This window comes from Chrysemys picta, chromosome 13, assembly GCF_011386835.1.
Source record: "Chrysemys picta bellii isolate R12L10 chromosome 13, ASM1138683v2, whole genome shotgun sequence".
Taxonomy (NCBI): Eukaryota; Metazoa; Chordata; order Testudines; family Emydidae; genus Chrysemys; species Chrysemys picta.
Window position 1 is genome coordinate 52,781,624 of NC_088803.1, and position 16,433 is coordinate 52,798,056.

Here is a 16,433-nt window from a genome sequence, read left to right on the forward strand (position 1 = left end):
TTCTCAGACTTCCTCTCTCCTCTTCCTCATGCACGCGTCTCTATTGTCTGCTGTGGGTGGACTGGAGGAAAGAAAGAGAATTAAAGAAACCCACCCACCCAGCTGGGGGAGAATGAACTGCCGGATCATGTTCAGGGGCTTTCACTGCGTCGCTGGATATTTCCTGCCTCAGAACATGGGGTTGTATGACCGTGCAGATGACTGTCCTTGCCATGGTGTGGTGCCTTTTGAGTGTGTGTGTGTGTGTGTGTGTGTGTGTGTATTTGTTGAAGAAAGTTCTCTCTTTATTCTGGAGCATGTCTCAGTGCTGAGCACCACCCCTGCCTGACACCTGTTCCCCCCCCCCAACTGAGACTCAGACCAAGGGCTCTGTGTCTAAGTGTTAAGCAGATGGGCAGTGGGCCATCTCTCCGCCCCCAATTTTCCCCCCTTGTCTTCCTTCTTGCCCCGCCTCCTTTCACTTTTTCTCCATCTCTTTCCTTTTTCCTTTCTCTTTCACACACTTTACCCATCTCTCTCCCCCTTCGCCTCTCACTCTCTCTCTTTCACACACCCACACCCCCTTTCTCTGTCTCTTTCCCTTTCTCCCCCACCCCACCCCACCCCAGTGCCTCGCCTGCCTGCCCAGCCGGTTCACTGGTAATGTGATGATTGTCCTGGGGGACATTTGATGGATTAGAGAGCTGAACAGCTCCATCGCAAAGCACCACCTGATCTCCAGCCTGCGTCCCATATAAAGACAGCGGGCCCTGAGCGCTGAGCTCAGCTGTGTGTGCCAGCCCCCCCCCCCCCCCCCCCATCCCCTCCCCTCCCCTCCCCGCCCTCCCTGCCTGCAGTTAGCGGAGGGAGCTGTCCAGTGCTGATCCCCTCGGCGAGCAGGAGAGGAGCCCCCCAGCCCGCACCATGCCCCGCTCCTTCCTGGTCAAGAAGATCAAAGCAGACGCTTTCCAGCCCTGCGAGGTCCCGGCTCCCAGCTACCATCCCCTGGAAGCGGCTTATGTGCTGGCCGGGTCCCGGGTGGGCAGCGGCCCCGGGGCCGAGAATGGTAAGTATTACCCGAGAACTAGGGTCCCCTGCACCAGGCGGGGCATCTCCGAAGGGGTCAGGAGCCCCCCCGCGCCGCGGTGCGTGTCGGAAGGGGGGTTGTGTCCCTGACACAGCGGAGCGCATTATTGGGAGGCTACGCCCCCCCCGCCCCCATACACCGCAGCGCGTATTATAGGGGCGCAGCGGAATATAATTGACTGGAGTGGAGCTGACCCCCCCCCCCCCGCCCTGGAGGGTCTCTGCGCCGTAGTCTCCGGACCTCCGCAGCTGCTGGGGAGACTCCGGGCGGTCTCTAAAGACTAATTACGACCATGAACCGGCCCGTTGGGTTTGCAGCCGGGCAGGAAATGCCCGGCCAGAGGTGCCCCTTCGCGGCAAGGGGCTGGCTCGGGAGTGGGGTGATTCGAACCCCGAACTCTAGAGGCCATGTGCCGAGCGGCCCCCGGGCAGCCGCCTGCACTGGAAAAGTTGCATCTCCATTGAGGGTGTTGGGTCTTTCTGTAGGTGCAGCTGGTGTGGGGGGGAGGGGTGCACACAGGCATAGGCACTTAAAAGTGAACCTATGTTTGTAGTATTATGTGGATATGCATGTGTGTGGATGTGAGTTACAGTGTGTGGGGTGTGGGTGGGTGTGTGTGTGCATACTAGGATGAGTGCCCTATATTGTGCATATGCATGTGTCTGTGGGATTGGGGGGGGGATGTTGTGTGTATGCATGTGCCGGCATATGTGTATTGTACTGTCATGTTTGTGTGTCTGGTGTGTTTTGTTGCGTGTGAGTACACGCCTTTGGATGGATGGACTGCATGTGCACTGTGGTGTATGTGCATGGGTCTGTACAGATGGGGGTGTATTGGTTTGGATGTGTATATGCATGTGTTTGTCTATTGTGTTGGGGGCCAGGCACATACATTGTGTTGCTGGCGGTGTGCCCGTGGTTGTGTACTGTGTGGGCTGGAATGTGCAGGTGTGTCTTTTCCTTAGGAAGGTGACCCTAGAACCCAACAGCCTCTGCTCAGGGTTGCTCTATTGTGAAATTTCTCCCCCTGACCTCCTGCTCCTAGGGGTTTTGCTGCCCTTTGAGGAGTCTTGCTAAGCCAGAACTTGTTACCCTCCAAGGACACACATGGGCAAGGGAGAGGGAGCAACTTTTCCGCCTGAACAGCCCCCCGGATTTCCTCTGAGCTGGAAATGTCTCTGGGTTGTAGATTTCCTCTGGGGCACCAGTGGCTGGAGCTGGGCTTAACCCCTGCCCTGGGCTCGCCTCGGGATCACATCCTGGTTGGCTTGTTCACTGCAGAGCAAGTGGTGGCATTGAGAAGTGAGAGCAGTTCCCCAGGAGACGGGAGCTGACCCAGGCAGGGAGAAAGGACATCTCGTGAGGAAATGGGGCCAAGGGCATTCGCGTTCCCAGGATGCCTCATTGTTCAAAGCCCTGCCAGCGGGTTTGCACTCCACAGCCCCAGCCAGGCAGTGGCTCTGAGGGGCTGTCACCTCGCCAGCGAGACCTGAGGGAGCTGTTTGCTGCTGCCTGGGGTTGGCTTCATGTAAGTGAGGAAGAGCGAGGAAGGGAGAGCGGAGGGTAGGGAGTGGGAAAGGACAGCCGAGGAGAGGGATGGCATGGCCAGTGTCCCCACGCTCCAGCCTGTGGCATGTGGTGGTCAGAGGGAGCGTAGGAGGCTCAGGCTGAACTAAATGGGGTGGGGGCACCCCAAGCTCCATTAGAAGGCCCTGAATGTGTTAGTGTGATGAATACGGCCCTGCTCTGTGTCCATATAACCAGAGCGCCCAACACCATCGCTGGAGCGAGAAATGCTAGGCATGATGGTGTGAAAGCAGAGTACCTCCAAGATGAAACCACAACAGGGTGGCCCCTGTGGCTCCCCAGATGTGCCCAGGGCTGTGTCATGCAGCACCCCCGGAAATCTTCTCCGAGGGTGGGGTAGAGAGAAGCTCTGCTGCTTCCAGACGTTTGGAGGTTCCAGGGGAGGTTAAGTCACGTCCCCGTCGAAGTGAGCTGCAAAGTTGGGAGGTATTGGATGGATTGCGGTGCCAGGCCCTGCTCTCTAATCTACCCAGCCCAAGGTGACATTCCTGCCTGCCCTGGGTGCTATGGGGAATTGTGAAGCAATTCCCGGGACTGGGCTCGATCCAGATAACAAGGCAGCCAATGTGAGCCTTGTCATTTACATGGACGGATGCTAGATCAGCCCCTCATTAGAAGACTCCCTCGGCTTCACCTAACAGGAGAGGTGGGTGGAAGGCAAACAGCTTGTGTCATCCACTGTACCTCTTCCTGCAGGTTCAGTGAGGAATAGCAAGGGCCGTGCTATATCTTAGCAGAGATTCGGGATGCTCTGTGATTCAGCATGTCACAACCCCGCCAGGCCTGCCCCCCATTTCAGGTTCACACCATGACATTAGGGGCCTGGGATTCCCAACATTTCTTGAGAAACTTCCCCTTCCCCATCCATCTCATCATGCACAGACCATCATCTGGCCAACTGGGCCATTGCTTCCTAGAATGGAACTATCTGGGGTCAACAGAAGACGCACTCAGTAGAAAGCTCTTGCGTATGAATTTGCTTCCTCTGAGTTAGTTGGTGGCCTTGGCACATCCATGGATGGGGTTTGGTCTTGAGACAAATGTACTGTCGGCAGGACAGTTTTGATGTGCCCCAACAGCACTGCTGACCTGACCGTCTTGCACAGGTTTAATTCTATTTGTAAATACCGCTAGGCACCTAGAAGAAGATCTGAATAAATAAATAAGGAGGGGAAGGAGGATGCTGTGGCCAAACGCTGGCCCTGTGAGTCAGGAGCCCTGCATTCAAATCCCACTCCTGTCACTAACTCAGTATGTATGGCAATGTGCAAGTCACTTACCCTCTCTGTGACTCAATTCCCCCATCCCTGAAATGGAGATAATTTCACTTACCTCCCCTGATTATTGCTTGTACAGTACTTGGAGCTCCTCACCACGACACCCCTACAGAAGTGCAAAGAGTTATCATAATTCAGTATTTTCAGTGTACATTTAGTTTAACAGAACATAGTCTGTTTATCTCCATCCTCCGGATCATCTCAGATCCAGTCAATGACCCAGCTGGAAGAGGACCAATAAACATTGATTTACTGCCCAAAAGAAGAGGAATACCGGGTGCTGCCGCTGGCATTAGTGAGCGAATGGCACTTAGGGGCTGCACATTTAGTCCTGTGGCTGGCGCTTAGGATCTCTCGGTTCGATACAGGGGATGGATGGGGGTGTATTTTCACCTCATGTCTTGGATGTACTGGTTATGGCAAATTCAGGCTGTGCCTTGCCAACAGAGGGTGGAATCTAGGGGCTCCGTATCAGTACCGCAAACGCTTGTATGGCTTCGGAGGTTTTCTACTCTCTTCCATCCCTCTCCTCCCTGCATTTTTGTGTGTGTGGAGCAAAACGTGTGTGAAATATTTTGTGCGCTGGGTGATGTAAGGGAAAGGAATCCACGCAGGCCGGGGAGAAGCTGTTGAAGCCGCTCTCCTGGAAATAACCTTGCTGCATGCTCCAGAGAAAGTGTGAAAAATTGCTGAGGAGAGTGTTTTTCGCCCAGCGTGTGTGACTGCACTCTGTAAACAAGGAGAGGGAAAGGAGAGGAAGGGAGGGAGAGGGAGCTCCATAGCAGAGCCGGGGCTGCGGGCGAAGGAGCAGGGGCAGGGGAAATGTCAGGCGGCACAGCTCCATCAGAAAGACCATCAGACACACGCTGTGATGGAAGACCACCGGAGAGCAGGGGGGGTTACACCACATTCAGGCAAGGAGGGGATGCTGCTTCTTAGGAGATGACAGAAATATGCTTGAAGGGTTTACAAGGCAAGTCTTTCCAGAGCTGGGAAGCCAAGGAAGCGTAGGTTGGGGAGAGGACAAAAATCCATAACTAGGCAGGCTGAGGGCCAGGGGAAACTGCAGGTCACACTCAAGCAATCACTGTAACCTGGCACCTAGACTGAAGCAGGCCAGGAGGGAGACCCTGCCCCCCCAGCCTGGATGCCACTTCACCCACCCCATCTTGGCATGACCGCCTCCTAAAACTACTTGCGAGGAGTAAAATTGTTGCTTTAGGAGAGGCAGCCGCTTGCCCTGAGTGACGGGTATTTGCAGAAGAATTTCCCATCCCCACCAGGGCCTTATCCCCTGTCTGCACAGACACTGCCCTTTCCAGAGTTAAAGCAAAGATCAGAATTCCTCCCTCAAACCAAAGCCTGAGTGTGTCTCCTCCACCCAGTGCCTTTCGGTCACCACACACAGAGGAAACCTGGGCGCATTCTCATCAGGCACCCAAAGGCGGTTAGGAACAGAGTGCCCAAGCGACAAAAATGTCAGATCCAATGACAGTCAAACTCACTTGATGTCAGTGTTAAAAGAGGAAGGAAGGGCTTGTGGCTAAGGCACTGGGGTGGGAGTCAGGAGACCTGGGTTCTGCTCCCGGGTTTGTCATGGACTAATTCTGGGACCATGGACAAGTGACTGAGCATTTTGTGAAATTCTCCCACCGTTGCTGGTACTGGTGCAACACCCCAGCTGCTAGCAATGGTGGCAGTGCTCATGTAGACCAGCAGCTAGTGCTTGTGACAGTTAACCATGAGCAGAGTTAGGCAAAATCATTGGTCCAGGCCCTCCCTGCCTTGGTTTCAAATAATTGACAGACATACAAACCATGCAGTGAGGTTGACAGCTCTCAGCCCAACCCCAACTCTGCTCCCCCACAGACAGTGTGGTTTGGTGCATGGAATGTGACACTGGCATTCTGGAGACCTGGGTTCTGTTTCTAGCCCTGCCACTGACTTGCTGTGTGACCTGGGGCAAGTCCCTTCACCTTGTGAGTCATTTCCCGACCTGTAAAATGGGAATAAAGCTAATGAGTTCATTCATAAACTGTGAAATCCAGGGACGAGAAGCACCCTCTAGAAAGGCTGTGTATTTATTAGGGTTAGGTAATGGCAGGATGGGGCCACAAGTGTCACATGAATTCATTGACATGGAGTATGCGGTGGAGGAGGTCACTGGTGGTTTCCAAGTGCTGTTCAATGGGAAATCGTGTCATGGCCATTGACAGTCAGTAGGCACTGAGTGTGGGGAATTGGTCCTGAGCCCCATATAGTGCATCCCTCCCCCCCTGCAGGGCAGATCCCCACCTTTTTCTGGTCCCTCCCCCAGCACCCCAGAAAACAATTCTATACCCCAATTGCCTCCTTACCCCCAAATTCGAGCTCTTCTGGGAGAATACCCCCTCTATTCCCCTAGCTGGAACTGGCTTTATTCATGGAGGGTGGGGAGCAGCCCAAAACCAGGCTCCCTTCCATTACTTTTTTTTTATAATTGAAAACTCAAGGGTTTTCTATATCTAGGGCAGGGTGGGGATCAAACCCCTCACCTGAGCATCATTGGTACATGCTGCACTGCACAGGAGTAGGTCTAGCTCTGGCCCTTACTGCAGTCTTAGGTCAACCGGCTAGTACTGGAAGCTGCAAGCAGGGTGCTACCAGGAATGAACTTACTTCTGCTAGTGTGGCATGTGCTTATCCCAATACCTTTGCCTATGAGCGCCACCTCCTGGTGGGTTTACACAGGCCTACGGAGAATAAACAATTGACGGAACAGGCCCTCTCCCTATTCGAGAAGAATATTGATAGACATGCACACATCAGACAGCCATCAGTCTTTGCAAATCAACATGCTGAAATATTAATGCACCCAGAAATCCCTGGCTCATCTGAACTAAGTGCCGGAGCACACCGATGAGAGGCTGTTGCCAGTGGAAGAACACTTTTCTCTCTCTCCTCAGCCGGAGGGGTATCCTCCAGAGTCCATGGAGTTGTGCCAGTTTATGCCAGCTGAGAATCTGGCTCATTCTTCCATATTTGACCAGGCCACGCCAGCAGTGGCATCCACATTGCTAATGGTGAAAGTGCTCCCAGCTCGTAGCCTGAACATCTGGGCTCGTTATCGGTCCAGTGAATAATACCGATAGGGGTGAGAGTGCATGTGCTGGTGGGTTTGCACAGCGGCACCTAACACAGCCTCATCAGACCCGGCATGTTAATTTCAGAGATGGGGTAGCCAGAAACAACCCACTGCCTCACGTACCGGGTTGCAGTAGATGAGATGTAGAAGTCACACTTCCAAAGGTTTTTGTGTCAGGGCCACCTGCACCAGGGACATGTGAGCCAGCTCATTGTGTGTGCAGAGGGGCACGTGTGTGCCCAATTACCTGGTTTGCATGCACAATTTGCATGCACAAATAGGGGGCATCACTGTACAGCTTCCTCTGATGGATTCAGCCCTCAGTATTTTAAGTGGACGTGTCAATCATTAGTCGACAGCTAAACATCATCCCAAGTCCCCAAAAGATCAACTATTCTACCAGCTCAGTGAGGTCAAAGATCATCACACCAACAAAATACACTAAGTGATCAGGTGATGTCTGTTGTATAGAGTGTTACAGTTTCACACCATGTGTCTGTGGGGCTGTTTGTTAGGTGCCCAGTTATAATAAACCCAGGATGCGTGGGGTGGAAGCTCTGGTGTTTATATCCAGGTTGTAGAGAGAGGTTTACTTCCTACAGATGGGTAGAGTTTGTAGTCATGTCCTGGGCTCTCGAGCTGAGAGTCAAAACCACCCTCCATTGCTCAATAGCTAGGGCGATAAGGGGGTCCCCAAACTTGTTCTGTTGTTAACATGGGGACCGGTCTGGAAAAGGTTGAGACCCCTAAGTTAAAGATGTGCCATGAAATATACACTGCAGAAGGCTGCTAAGTGCATCAAAATATCCCTCTCATGAATCACCTTATTAGAGTGTTTTACCTTTCCGGGCACTGTATGGTCCTGATCCTCCCCTCTCACTCGGTGGGTGGACCCCCAGGGATCCCTGCCGATGGGGCACAGAAGTGGAGCATGGCACTTCTGTGGCAATGCTTCCCCGTGAACACGCACACCAGACCTGCAGAAATCGCTCGGGTTTGAGATCAGCACATGGCTAGACACTGACACTGACACTGACTGAGTCAGGATCAATGTTTGCGTGCACCCTGCATGCTGCAGAATCCCCTGAGAGGCAAGGCCGGTTTGCTCCAGTGGAGCCCCACTGCCAGGTACCCAGCACAGAAAACTGGAACAGTTTCAGAGCTGAAGGCCCTCCAGGTAGTGGCTTTGGTTTCCAGCAGTTCCCCTAGAGACTCCCTGACTCTTCCCAGTGGGAAGGCAAGCCTTCTGGAGTTTCCAGCTCCCTGCAGTGAGGTGAGCCGGTTCTCTCCCTACTAGCTTTCCTTTTAAGGGGGTTCATGTGTCTTGCTTTTGTTCCCATGTACACTGCCTGCAGCTTCCTTACCGCTGCATTTCTGTCAGTCGACCCCAACCGCCAACATCCGTCCCCCCTTTGTGTCTCCGGGAGAGTCGTGCTCCCGGACTCTGTAGTCTCCCTCTGTCAGTAAAGCACCTGGCGAGAGCCAAGCTAATAATCTGGTATTCTCTTGAAGGACGCGCCATGAAAACAGCTCCACAGCCAAAGAGCTGGCCTACAGCCGCTCCTACATTTAGAGCTCAACGTTGTGAGTTCAATCCTTGAGGGAGCCATTTGGGGATTTAGTTGGGATTGGTCCTGCTTTGAGCAGGGGTGGGACTAGATGACCTCCTGAGGTCTCTTCCAACCCTGAGATTCTATGATTTAGAGGTTGCTCGCACACTGATATCGCTGAGAGCAGGCTGGGCCTGTGTTCCCAGGGAAAATGGCTGGGGATGGAGGGCAAGACAGGGTGACTTCTGTGTTCTGTCCCAAGCCCCTTCCTGATCATTCACTTTGGGCTTATCCAGTTTCCCCCAGGTTTCTGGAGGGGGGGTGAGCACTGAGAGACAGCACAGCTCATTGTGAGTGTCTGCCACAGTGTCACAACAAGGAATTAAGCATTGGCAGCTTTCTAATGGCCTGAGAAGTGATGGAACCCAAAAGGGGCTGGTTGCAGTCAGGGGCTGCAGAACGGGTTCAAAGGGCAGGTGGAGTGAATGGGCCGGGGGGGGGGGGGGGGGCGGCTAGGATTCTCTCCTTGTGGATGGTGTGTGGCAAGGAGAGATACAGATGGAGGCTGGGTCGGGACAGAGGAATGGTGCCCTGCTTGAGGTCTAATGGGAACAGGGTGGCTGCACATTGAGATCCGTGATTGTGCCCCAAGGACTCCTGTCTCTCAGGCTGGGAGAAGAATAGCGCACTCTGCCAGGCCCGGCTGCACCCACAGCTTCGCAGATGTTAGCAAATGGTGAACCTGTCCCAGATTTCAGTTTGCAATAAAACCCCAATCTCAGAACGTGGCCAATATGGCCTTGGCTACTAGGGGCTCCCTATGAGAGCAAGGTCCCTTACACTGACTCTAGTAATCATGTCTGTTCTGCATGGACAGCCATACAGCTTTGACCAAACCTCCCAAGTCCTCCTCCACCTTGCAACAGGCAAGACGGGAATGCTGGGAAAGCGTCTGTGGGTCCAGTCACTCCCCAGGTCTTTGTCAGGATTCAGGAGTGGATCCTCATCTAGTTTTCAGCACTCTCCTGTCCCGTCATCACCCCCAGACCGAAGGTTCTCGTTTGGCTCGTCATAGAGACAGCGGGCCAGTGCCAGGTTTGGATGCAGGGTCAGATCCTGAACCCTCGTCAGAAGTTCAGGAACACCCAGACTTGGCGCTTTTGGCTTTTGCCCATCTCCATCCAAAACCCACCTCGGCTTTTCTTGCAAGTCTGCAGTATACTAAAGGCTGTCCCAGGGAAGTCCTGGTCTCACAGGGATGGGGCAGGTAGGAAAGGGCAGGGATACACAAATAGGGAAGGAGAAGCCCTGGTAGATGGTGATCTCCATCTGTGTTTGTCTCCTGCAGGGTATAGCCAACATTGCCTCACGCCCTCCGACTATGAGCCTGACAAGAAACAAGGGTTTCAGCTGGTGTCTTCAGACCCGGTCTACGCCCCGGCTCACGAGGAGTACAGCGACCCCGAGAGTCCCCAGTCGAGCCTCTCTGCCCGCTACTTCAATGGCGAAGCTGCAGTCACAGACAGCTACTCCATGGATGCTTTCTTCATCACTGACGGCCGCTCCAGGCGACGCAGCGAGAGCCAGCGGCGTGGGAACCACCGCCACTCGTGTAACGAGTGCGGCAAGACCTACGCCACCTCCTCCAACCTCAGCCGGCACAAGCAGACCCACCGCAGCCTGGACAGCAAGATGGCCAGGAAGTGCCCCACCTGCGGCAAGGCCTACGTCTCCATGCCCGCCCTGGCCATGCACATCCTGACCCACAACCTCAAACACAAGTGTGACGTGTGCGGCAAGGCCTTCAGCCGGCCCTGGCTTCTGCAGGGCCACATGCGCTCGCACACGGGCGAGAAGCCCTTCGGCTGCTCCCACTGCGGCAAGGCCTTCGCCGACCGCTCCAACCTGCGGGCCCACATGCAGACCCACTCGGCCTTCAAGCACTACAAGTGCAAGCAGTGCGAGAAGACCTTCGCCCTCAAGTCGTACCTCAACAAGCACTACGAGTCGGCCTGCTTCAAGGGCTCCGAACACAGCTGTGCAATAGAGAACTGAGCCCTGTCCCCCAGGGCAGGGGAGAGGAAAGGCCGGGGAAGGGGAGGAGCTGCCGACATCTGGGAGGAAGGGGGTTCCCTCCCCGCCCTCTCCCACCAGCGAAATCTGGGCTACTCGGAGCGCAAGAGACGGCAGGGACTTTTGCAGTTCGGGCCAGCCGTGTTTGCTGGAAGGATGGATTTTCCCAGGGATGATCAGACTGACTTGCATCCCGCCATGGGGAGGGTGTGTGGGGCTGGGGGGTCCCAGGAATTTTCCTTCACGGACCAGGTGACGTTTTTGAATGGAAATCTCCAATGGTGCCAACCGCCGGTTCCACAGCTCTCCCGTTTCCCGCCCTCTGACCCGAATCCCCCAGCTCCCAGCTCTACCCCTCGCAGCTGGTGGGAGCACAGCTCCTGGCTGGCTGGGGGAATCGGGGCAGGATTGACTCGGGAGCTGGCGAGTCCAAGTTCCTCCCCATGGGATTCGCACCCAGCTCCTTTTCAGGCCAAGGGACCTTGGGAAGCTCCTTGTGTATTTATTTAATTTATTGCTGTATTTATTTAGTGCTGCTTCTTCTCCCTGCGGGAATCGACTGGGGAGAAACGAAACTTGTCTTCTCCAGCAAGAGCTAAACTCATTGGATTCAAAATGCATCAGCTGTGAAACTGTAAGAGTATTGACAAGGGAACAGGGCAGGCGAGGGGACACATGTGGGATCAATGCGACTGACAGGCCTGGGGGAGGGGGCGTCTGTACGACTGACAGGCCTGTGGGGAGGGGGTGGGGGAGTCAACTGACAGGCTGGGGCATGGGGGAGTCTATGTGACTGACAGGCTTCTGGGAGGGCAGTCTTGTGGACAGGGCGGATGCTGCATGAGTGACAGGCCTGTGGAAGGGGGTAGTTCCGTGAGACTGACAAGCCTATGAGGGGGGAGAGGTGTTTGTGCGACTGTTGGGCTTGTGAAGAGGAAGGGTGTCTGTGCGACTGTTGGACCTGTGGGTGTGTGGGTGTGTGACAGTTGGGCCTGTGGGGTGTGTGTGACTGCTGGGCCCGTGAGGGGGAGGGGGGGCCTGTGAGGGAGAGGGGGGCCTGAGAGGCGTGTCTGTGCGGCTGTTGGGCTGGTGGAAGGGGGCGGGTCTATGTGCAGTTTCTGTCCTTGTTGGTTTGTTTGTGCTGCCCTAGGAGTACCTCTCTGGAGCTGCTCTGCTCTGTGACTGACAGGAGGGATGAGGGGCGAGCCAGCAAGGGCAAATTCCCTCCGGCCGCAGCCATGGGATTGACAGAAAATCTCACTATCCCCTGGCTCTAGGAGCGAGTGACCATGTGGCAGTGCAGGTATTGGGGCAAGCCTCCGCTCCTGGAGTCAGGGGAATATGTCAGAATCTCAGCTTTCATTTAAAACATAAAGGAAGATTCTAGCCCTTCTTGGTGCAGAGAAAAGTTTAGAACCCTAACCTGAGTGCCCCCTAGATGTTCAAAAACCAGAAGGTAAATTAAAGAAAACCCCAAATTCAGGAGGTTTTAAAACCAATCTCATGATTTTTAAGACACATCTCAGGATTTTGGTGATTGGCACTACTGCACACACACACCCCGCGACTGGAGGGCCATTCTGGGAGGCAGAGAGTTGCTCTTGTTCGAGTGAGTTACCGACTCTCCGGGGAGTTGTGCGGCCATCACAATCCAGTGCTTTATGACAGGAGACCCTTACAGTGAGAGGAACTGGAACAAAACTTAAAACTTCTGTGGTTTCCATCCATCCCAAATCTCACGGCAATGTAGGACAAGACGCCAGGAAGGATTAAGCTCCACCAGTGCCCAGGGCCCACATACCATAGCCAGAACTATCAGCCCTGTTGAGTATGCCCAGTTGGTCTCCATTCAATGCCCCAGAGGAAGGCAGAAAAACCTCCTAAGATCCCAGCCAACATGCCCAAGGGAAAAGTCCTTCTCAGGCACGGTTCTGTTAGCTGCTCTGTGATGTCAAAGCCAGATTCCCCTGCTATCCAATCCATACCTACACTTTTCCCTGCAGACTCAGGTTTCATGGCCTTCTCGTGCCAGAGGAGATGTGGCAGGGCGTTAAATCCCAATCTGAATTTGGGACAGGCCAGCCCCGCTCCTCACCCATCCCGATGCTCCCTCTAGGCTGCAATGTCACGCTGCGGGTTTGTGCTGGGAGGTGGCTGCACCGAACCGGGCCTTTGTGCTGGCAGCCAAGTCCGAGAGGGCAGCACCCTGACCCAATCTGACTCAAAATGTGGGGGGGGGGCTTCAGTCCACCCAACAGGAGGGCCTCTGGCTGTGGACTGTGCTCTGATCCCCTGTGTCCCAATGGGCTTCCCACATTGCCCAATCAACGGTGCATTCTGCTGATTCAGACAGACTGGGATGTTCAGGGGCTAGAACAGCCCCCCCCAGTCCCAGAGCTGGAGTTCCCTTGGGCAGAGGCTGGGGAATAGGGAGAGAACCAGTGTTACTGTAAAGTTGGGGGGGGGAGGGGTCTATTTAAATACTCTAATTTATATTATTTATAATTTATGCTTTTGACTATTTATTTGCCATGACAGAAGGGGCCGTGCCAGACCCTAGGGGCCCCTTTGCATGTGTCCTTTGAGGGTCTGAAGCTGCCTGCAGAGCCGCGCTGTTCCCAGGGCGAGAGTTCGGAGTGGGAGAGATGCGGGGCATTCGGTGACCTTGGGGAACTCCCGTATTCCCAGATTGAGGGGCAGGGAGGCCAAGCCCAGACTGTAGCTGGCAGTTCCACAGCTGGCGGGAGAAACTAAAGCTAGCCTGCCACAGCTGGGCACTGCCACTTCGAAAGGGATTCTGCATTCTGCCCATTGGGAGCAGGCGGGTCAAGGCAAAGCTGTTCTCCCTCGTCTTCCTCAATGCCGAAGGTCTCCCTGCCCTGGGCCAGGGTTCCAGGCTGTGCAGGGAATAAAAGAATCCTTTCTATGCAACTTTCCCAATGGAGACACCCTTTGCCATTCCCATGTGCACCAAACCTTTCACCAACACCACTGACTGCACCATCTGCGGGCGTGCTGCGCTTCCTCCCCATCCCATGCAATCCCCCTGGGGCGGGTGACTGCCACCACAACACTTCCTGTTTCCTACCTCAGAGCCTGAGCCTGTGACTGACTCTCAGTCACCACGCGGTCTGTGCCAGAGAGCTCAGCCGCAACAGGGGCCTGCCAACATGCCCAGCTCTTAGATCCTCACGCATGTAGGAATGCACACACATGTACCCGTGTCCTTCTTCCAATACACAGCCTCCCATGTTCCTTTGCACACATGTGTTCTCACGTCTGCTGTCATGTCTGCAGTCTTTTCTGTGCACCTCACCTCACAGGACACACGTGCACACACTCATGCATGCACACCTTGATTGCACAGCGGCTCCACACACCTGCATAGTTGCATGTAAGCACCAGGTGCACAACCTCACAGGCACAATCCTACCTGCCCCACGCACTCACGGCTAATCACACACACGTGACCACGCATACGCCCATAACCTCAGATCGTGACCTGTGTCCCACTCACATCCTCTATACACGTAGCCTCCCTTGCACCACTGCTCTGTGTGTGCAAACACACTCCCCGTTAGACATGCAGAGCTCCACTCCCCCACTCCCCCAGCCTCATGCAGGGCCATTCACACACGTCAATTCACGCATACATACACACAGGTGTCAGGCAGGGGAGGTGCTCAGCACTGACACACACACACACACGCTGTGAGTATTCTTCTCTGATGGGCCCTTCCCCGATGGACTCACCATTATTACCATAACTTACCTTCCCGTGGGGACAGAAGGCGGGGCACCTTCTTTCGGGGTTTATCCATGGGAGCGGTGGGTGAACCAGCCCCCTGGTTTGATTGCACTGGGGACAGTACAGGAGGGCCAGTCCCTGCTCCGTGTTTATATTGTATATAGGAAATCTGACAGCAATAATTTTCCGTGCATGATTGATTTTTCTGCCAGGTTTTGTATTTGACAGAACACCGGGAGACATGTCTACCGAGAACCGGCCACCTGCAGTATTACTTGTAATGCAATTCAGGGATATTAAAGGGACTTCTGCTACTCAGACACGTGTCTCTGGAGATCTGTACCTATGGCTGAGGGGGGGTTGCAGGCTAAAGCTCGGGAAACTAGTAGAAAAATGTAACACACCTGTCACAAGGCCTGAGGTGATCACACTTGAACCCGCCGGTCCAAGGACAAGTGATTTGTTTAGTAAATCGTCCCTGTAAATACCTCGGGCATCAGCTGTCACTTCCCTGCTCACCTGCTGAGCCAGGATCTTTTCTGCTGTCCCGAGAAGCAGCAAGACGCCTGCCAGGGCTACTTGTCATTTATGGAGATATTCCTTTGCTTAGTTTTTTTCCTGCAGAACGAAGAGGCAATTAAAAATCCACTCTTCCTATCCTGTGCAATAGATAGCGAGAATCCCTTCCTGTTACAGGAGTATCTGAGCCAAAGAACACACAGGAATTGACTTATCTGCAGGCATCTTTCGAATTTCAAAAACAAACCAGGTAAATAAACAAAAAGCCCGAGGGAACGGGCCGAGAGGCTCCTGGCTTCCCAGAATTCCTGTGCATCAGCCCTTTGAGGCCCCCATTCGCTTAGCTCCTGCCCTTTGCAGAAGCATGAGACTGGCTGTAGCAGAACAAGGCAATGGTCCATCTGGTGTCTGAGAGCAGCCAATGTCTGTATCTTCAGCGGAAGATGTAAAATCCCCACAATGCATCAAAACAGGCCTCTCCCTCCTCCTTAGCCCCATGCAACCCTCTGAAGTTAATGGGCGTTGGGGGCGCTCGCTGTCTCGTGACCGGAGTGAAAGCACTGGCAGCTCGGGTGAGGCAGGGCAGAGCTCTGAGAGCAGGGGCACAGGACAAGGGAGTGGGATGGGCACCAAGCAAGTGAAGGGCCCCTGGCTTCCCTGCACTTTTCTCCAGCCTGACACAGCAATGCCCCCATCTCGCAGTCCTCTGCCTTATCCTGCTCTTGCGTCTGCCAATATGTTCTGGTCTAAAGTGCTCCTCCTCACGCCGGCGCTTCCAGGGTGCAACCAGGCGAAGGCTCTCTTCTCCTGCTGCCGCCAATTCATTGCACACACAGGGCAAAAGCAGAGGCACCTGCAAAGAGCAGAAAGGGAGCAAGAGGGAGCTGGCGTGGCCTACAGCTCAGTCACTGGCCACTCTCCTGGTGTCGACAGTGGAATCTTTGCTGTCCTTGTGGCTTCTGTTGCTGGTCCTCCGACTTCCTTTTTCTGGGAGCTGGAAATTCTGCAAGCTGCAGCCCCGGCGAGCTCACGCTGGGGTGAGCAATCGCTTTATGCTAATGCCACCCCGCTCGTTAAAGAGCCGGCGAGGCTGGGAGCAACAGCAGAGCGCTGACCTGAAAATAAAGAGAAGTGAAGTCTTAAATAGCAGCGCTCCAGTCGAAAAGCTTCCAGAGTCAGCCCCGCAGGGATCCCGAGAGCTTCAAACGCAGGCCAAAAAATCCCAGGGAAGGAGCCTGGGCCCTTATTAAACATTCCAAAGGCAGATTTGAAACCCGCACGTTCCAGCTGCTGGGCTTTGCCATCCGCTCCTGCACTCACACACGCTCGAGCTGGCTCCTGGGGAATAAACCTCATTAGCAGCCGCGCTCCTTTGTGGCAAGCGAATCATTTGCAATCCCAACCCTTTGAGTGGCTTTGTTATTTGCAAATGTGGGCGGAAGAGTTGGCGAATCATGTGCAGCCTCTCAAGGTGGGGCTACACCACAGC

At 54.4% G+C, this 16,433-nt stretch overlaps 1 protein-coding gene across 1 annotated transcript; it reads left to right on the plus strand.

Annotated features, from left to right (window-relative positions):
• Positions 1-792: 792 nt before the first annotated feature.
• SCRT2 (scratch family transcriptional repressor 2) lies at positions 793-11,295 on the plus strand. The gene is made up of 2 exons (XM_005304952.4): positions 793-1,045; positions 9,953-11,295. The coding sequence occupies exons 1-2, from the start codon at positions 904-906 to the stop codon at positions 10,657-10,659; spliced, it is 849 nt and encodes a 282-aa protein (XP_005305009.1). The 5' UTR covers positions 793-903; the 3' UTR covers positions 10,660-11,295.
• The last annotated feature ends 5,138 nt before the right edge of the window (positions 11,296-16,433 follow it).

What these genes read in the sequence shown, in the direction of transcription:
- SCRT2 (XM_005304952.4), top strand. Translation starts at nt 904, where the DNA reads ATGCCCCGCTCCTTCCTGGTCAAGAAGATCAAAGCAGACGCTTTCCAG. An exon ending in CGGCCCCGGGGCCGAGAATG is followed by an intron (nt 1,046 to 9,952) that starts GTAAGTATTACC and finishes TGTCTCCTGCAG; the next exon opens with GGTATAGCCAACATTGCCTC.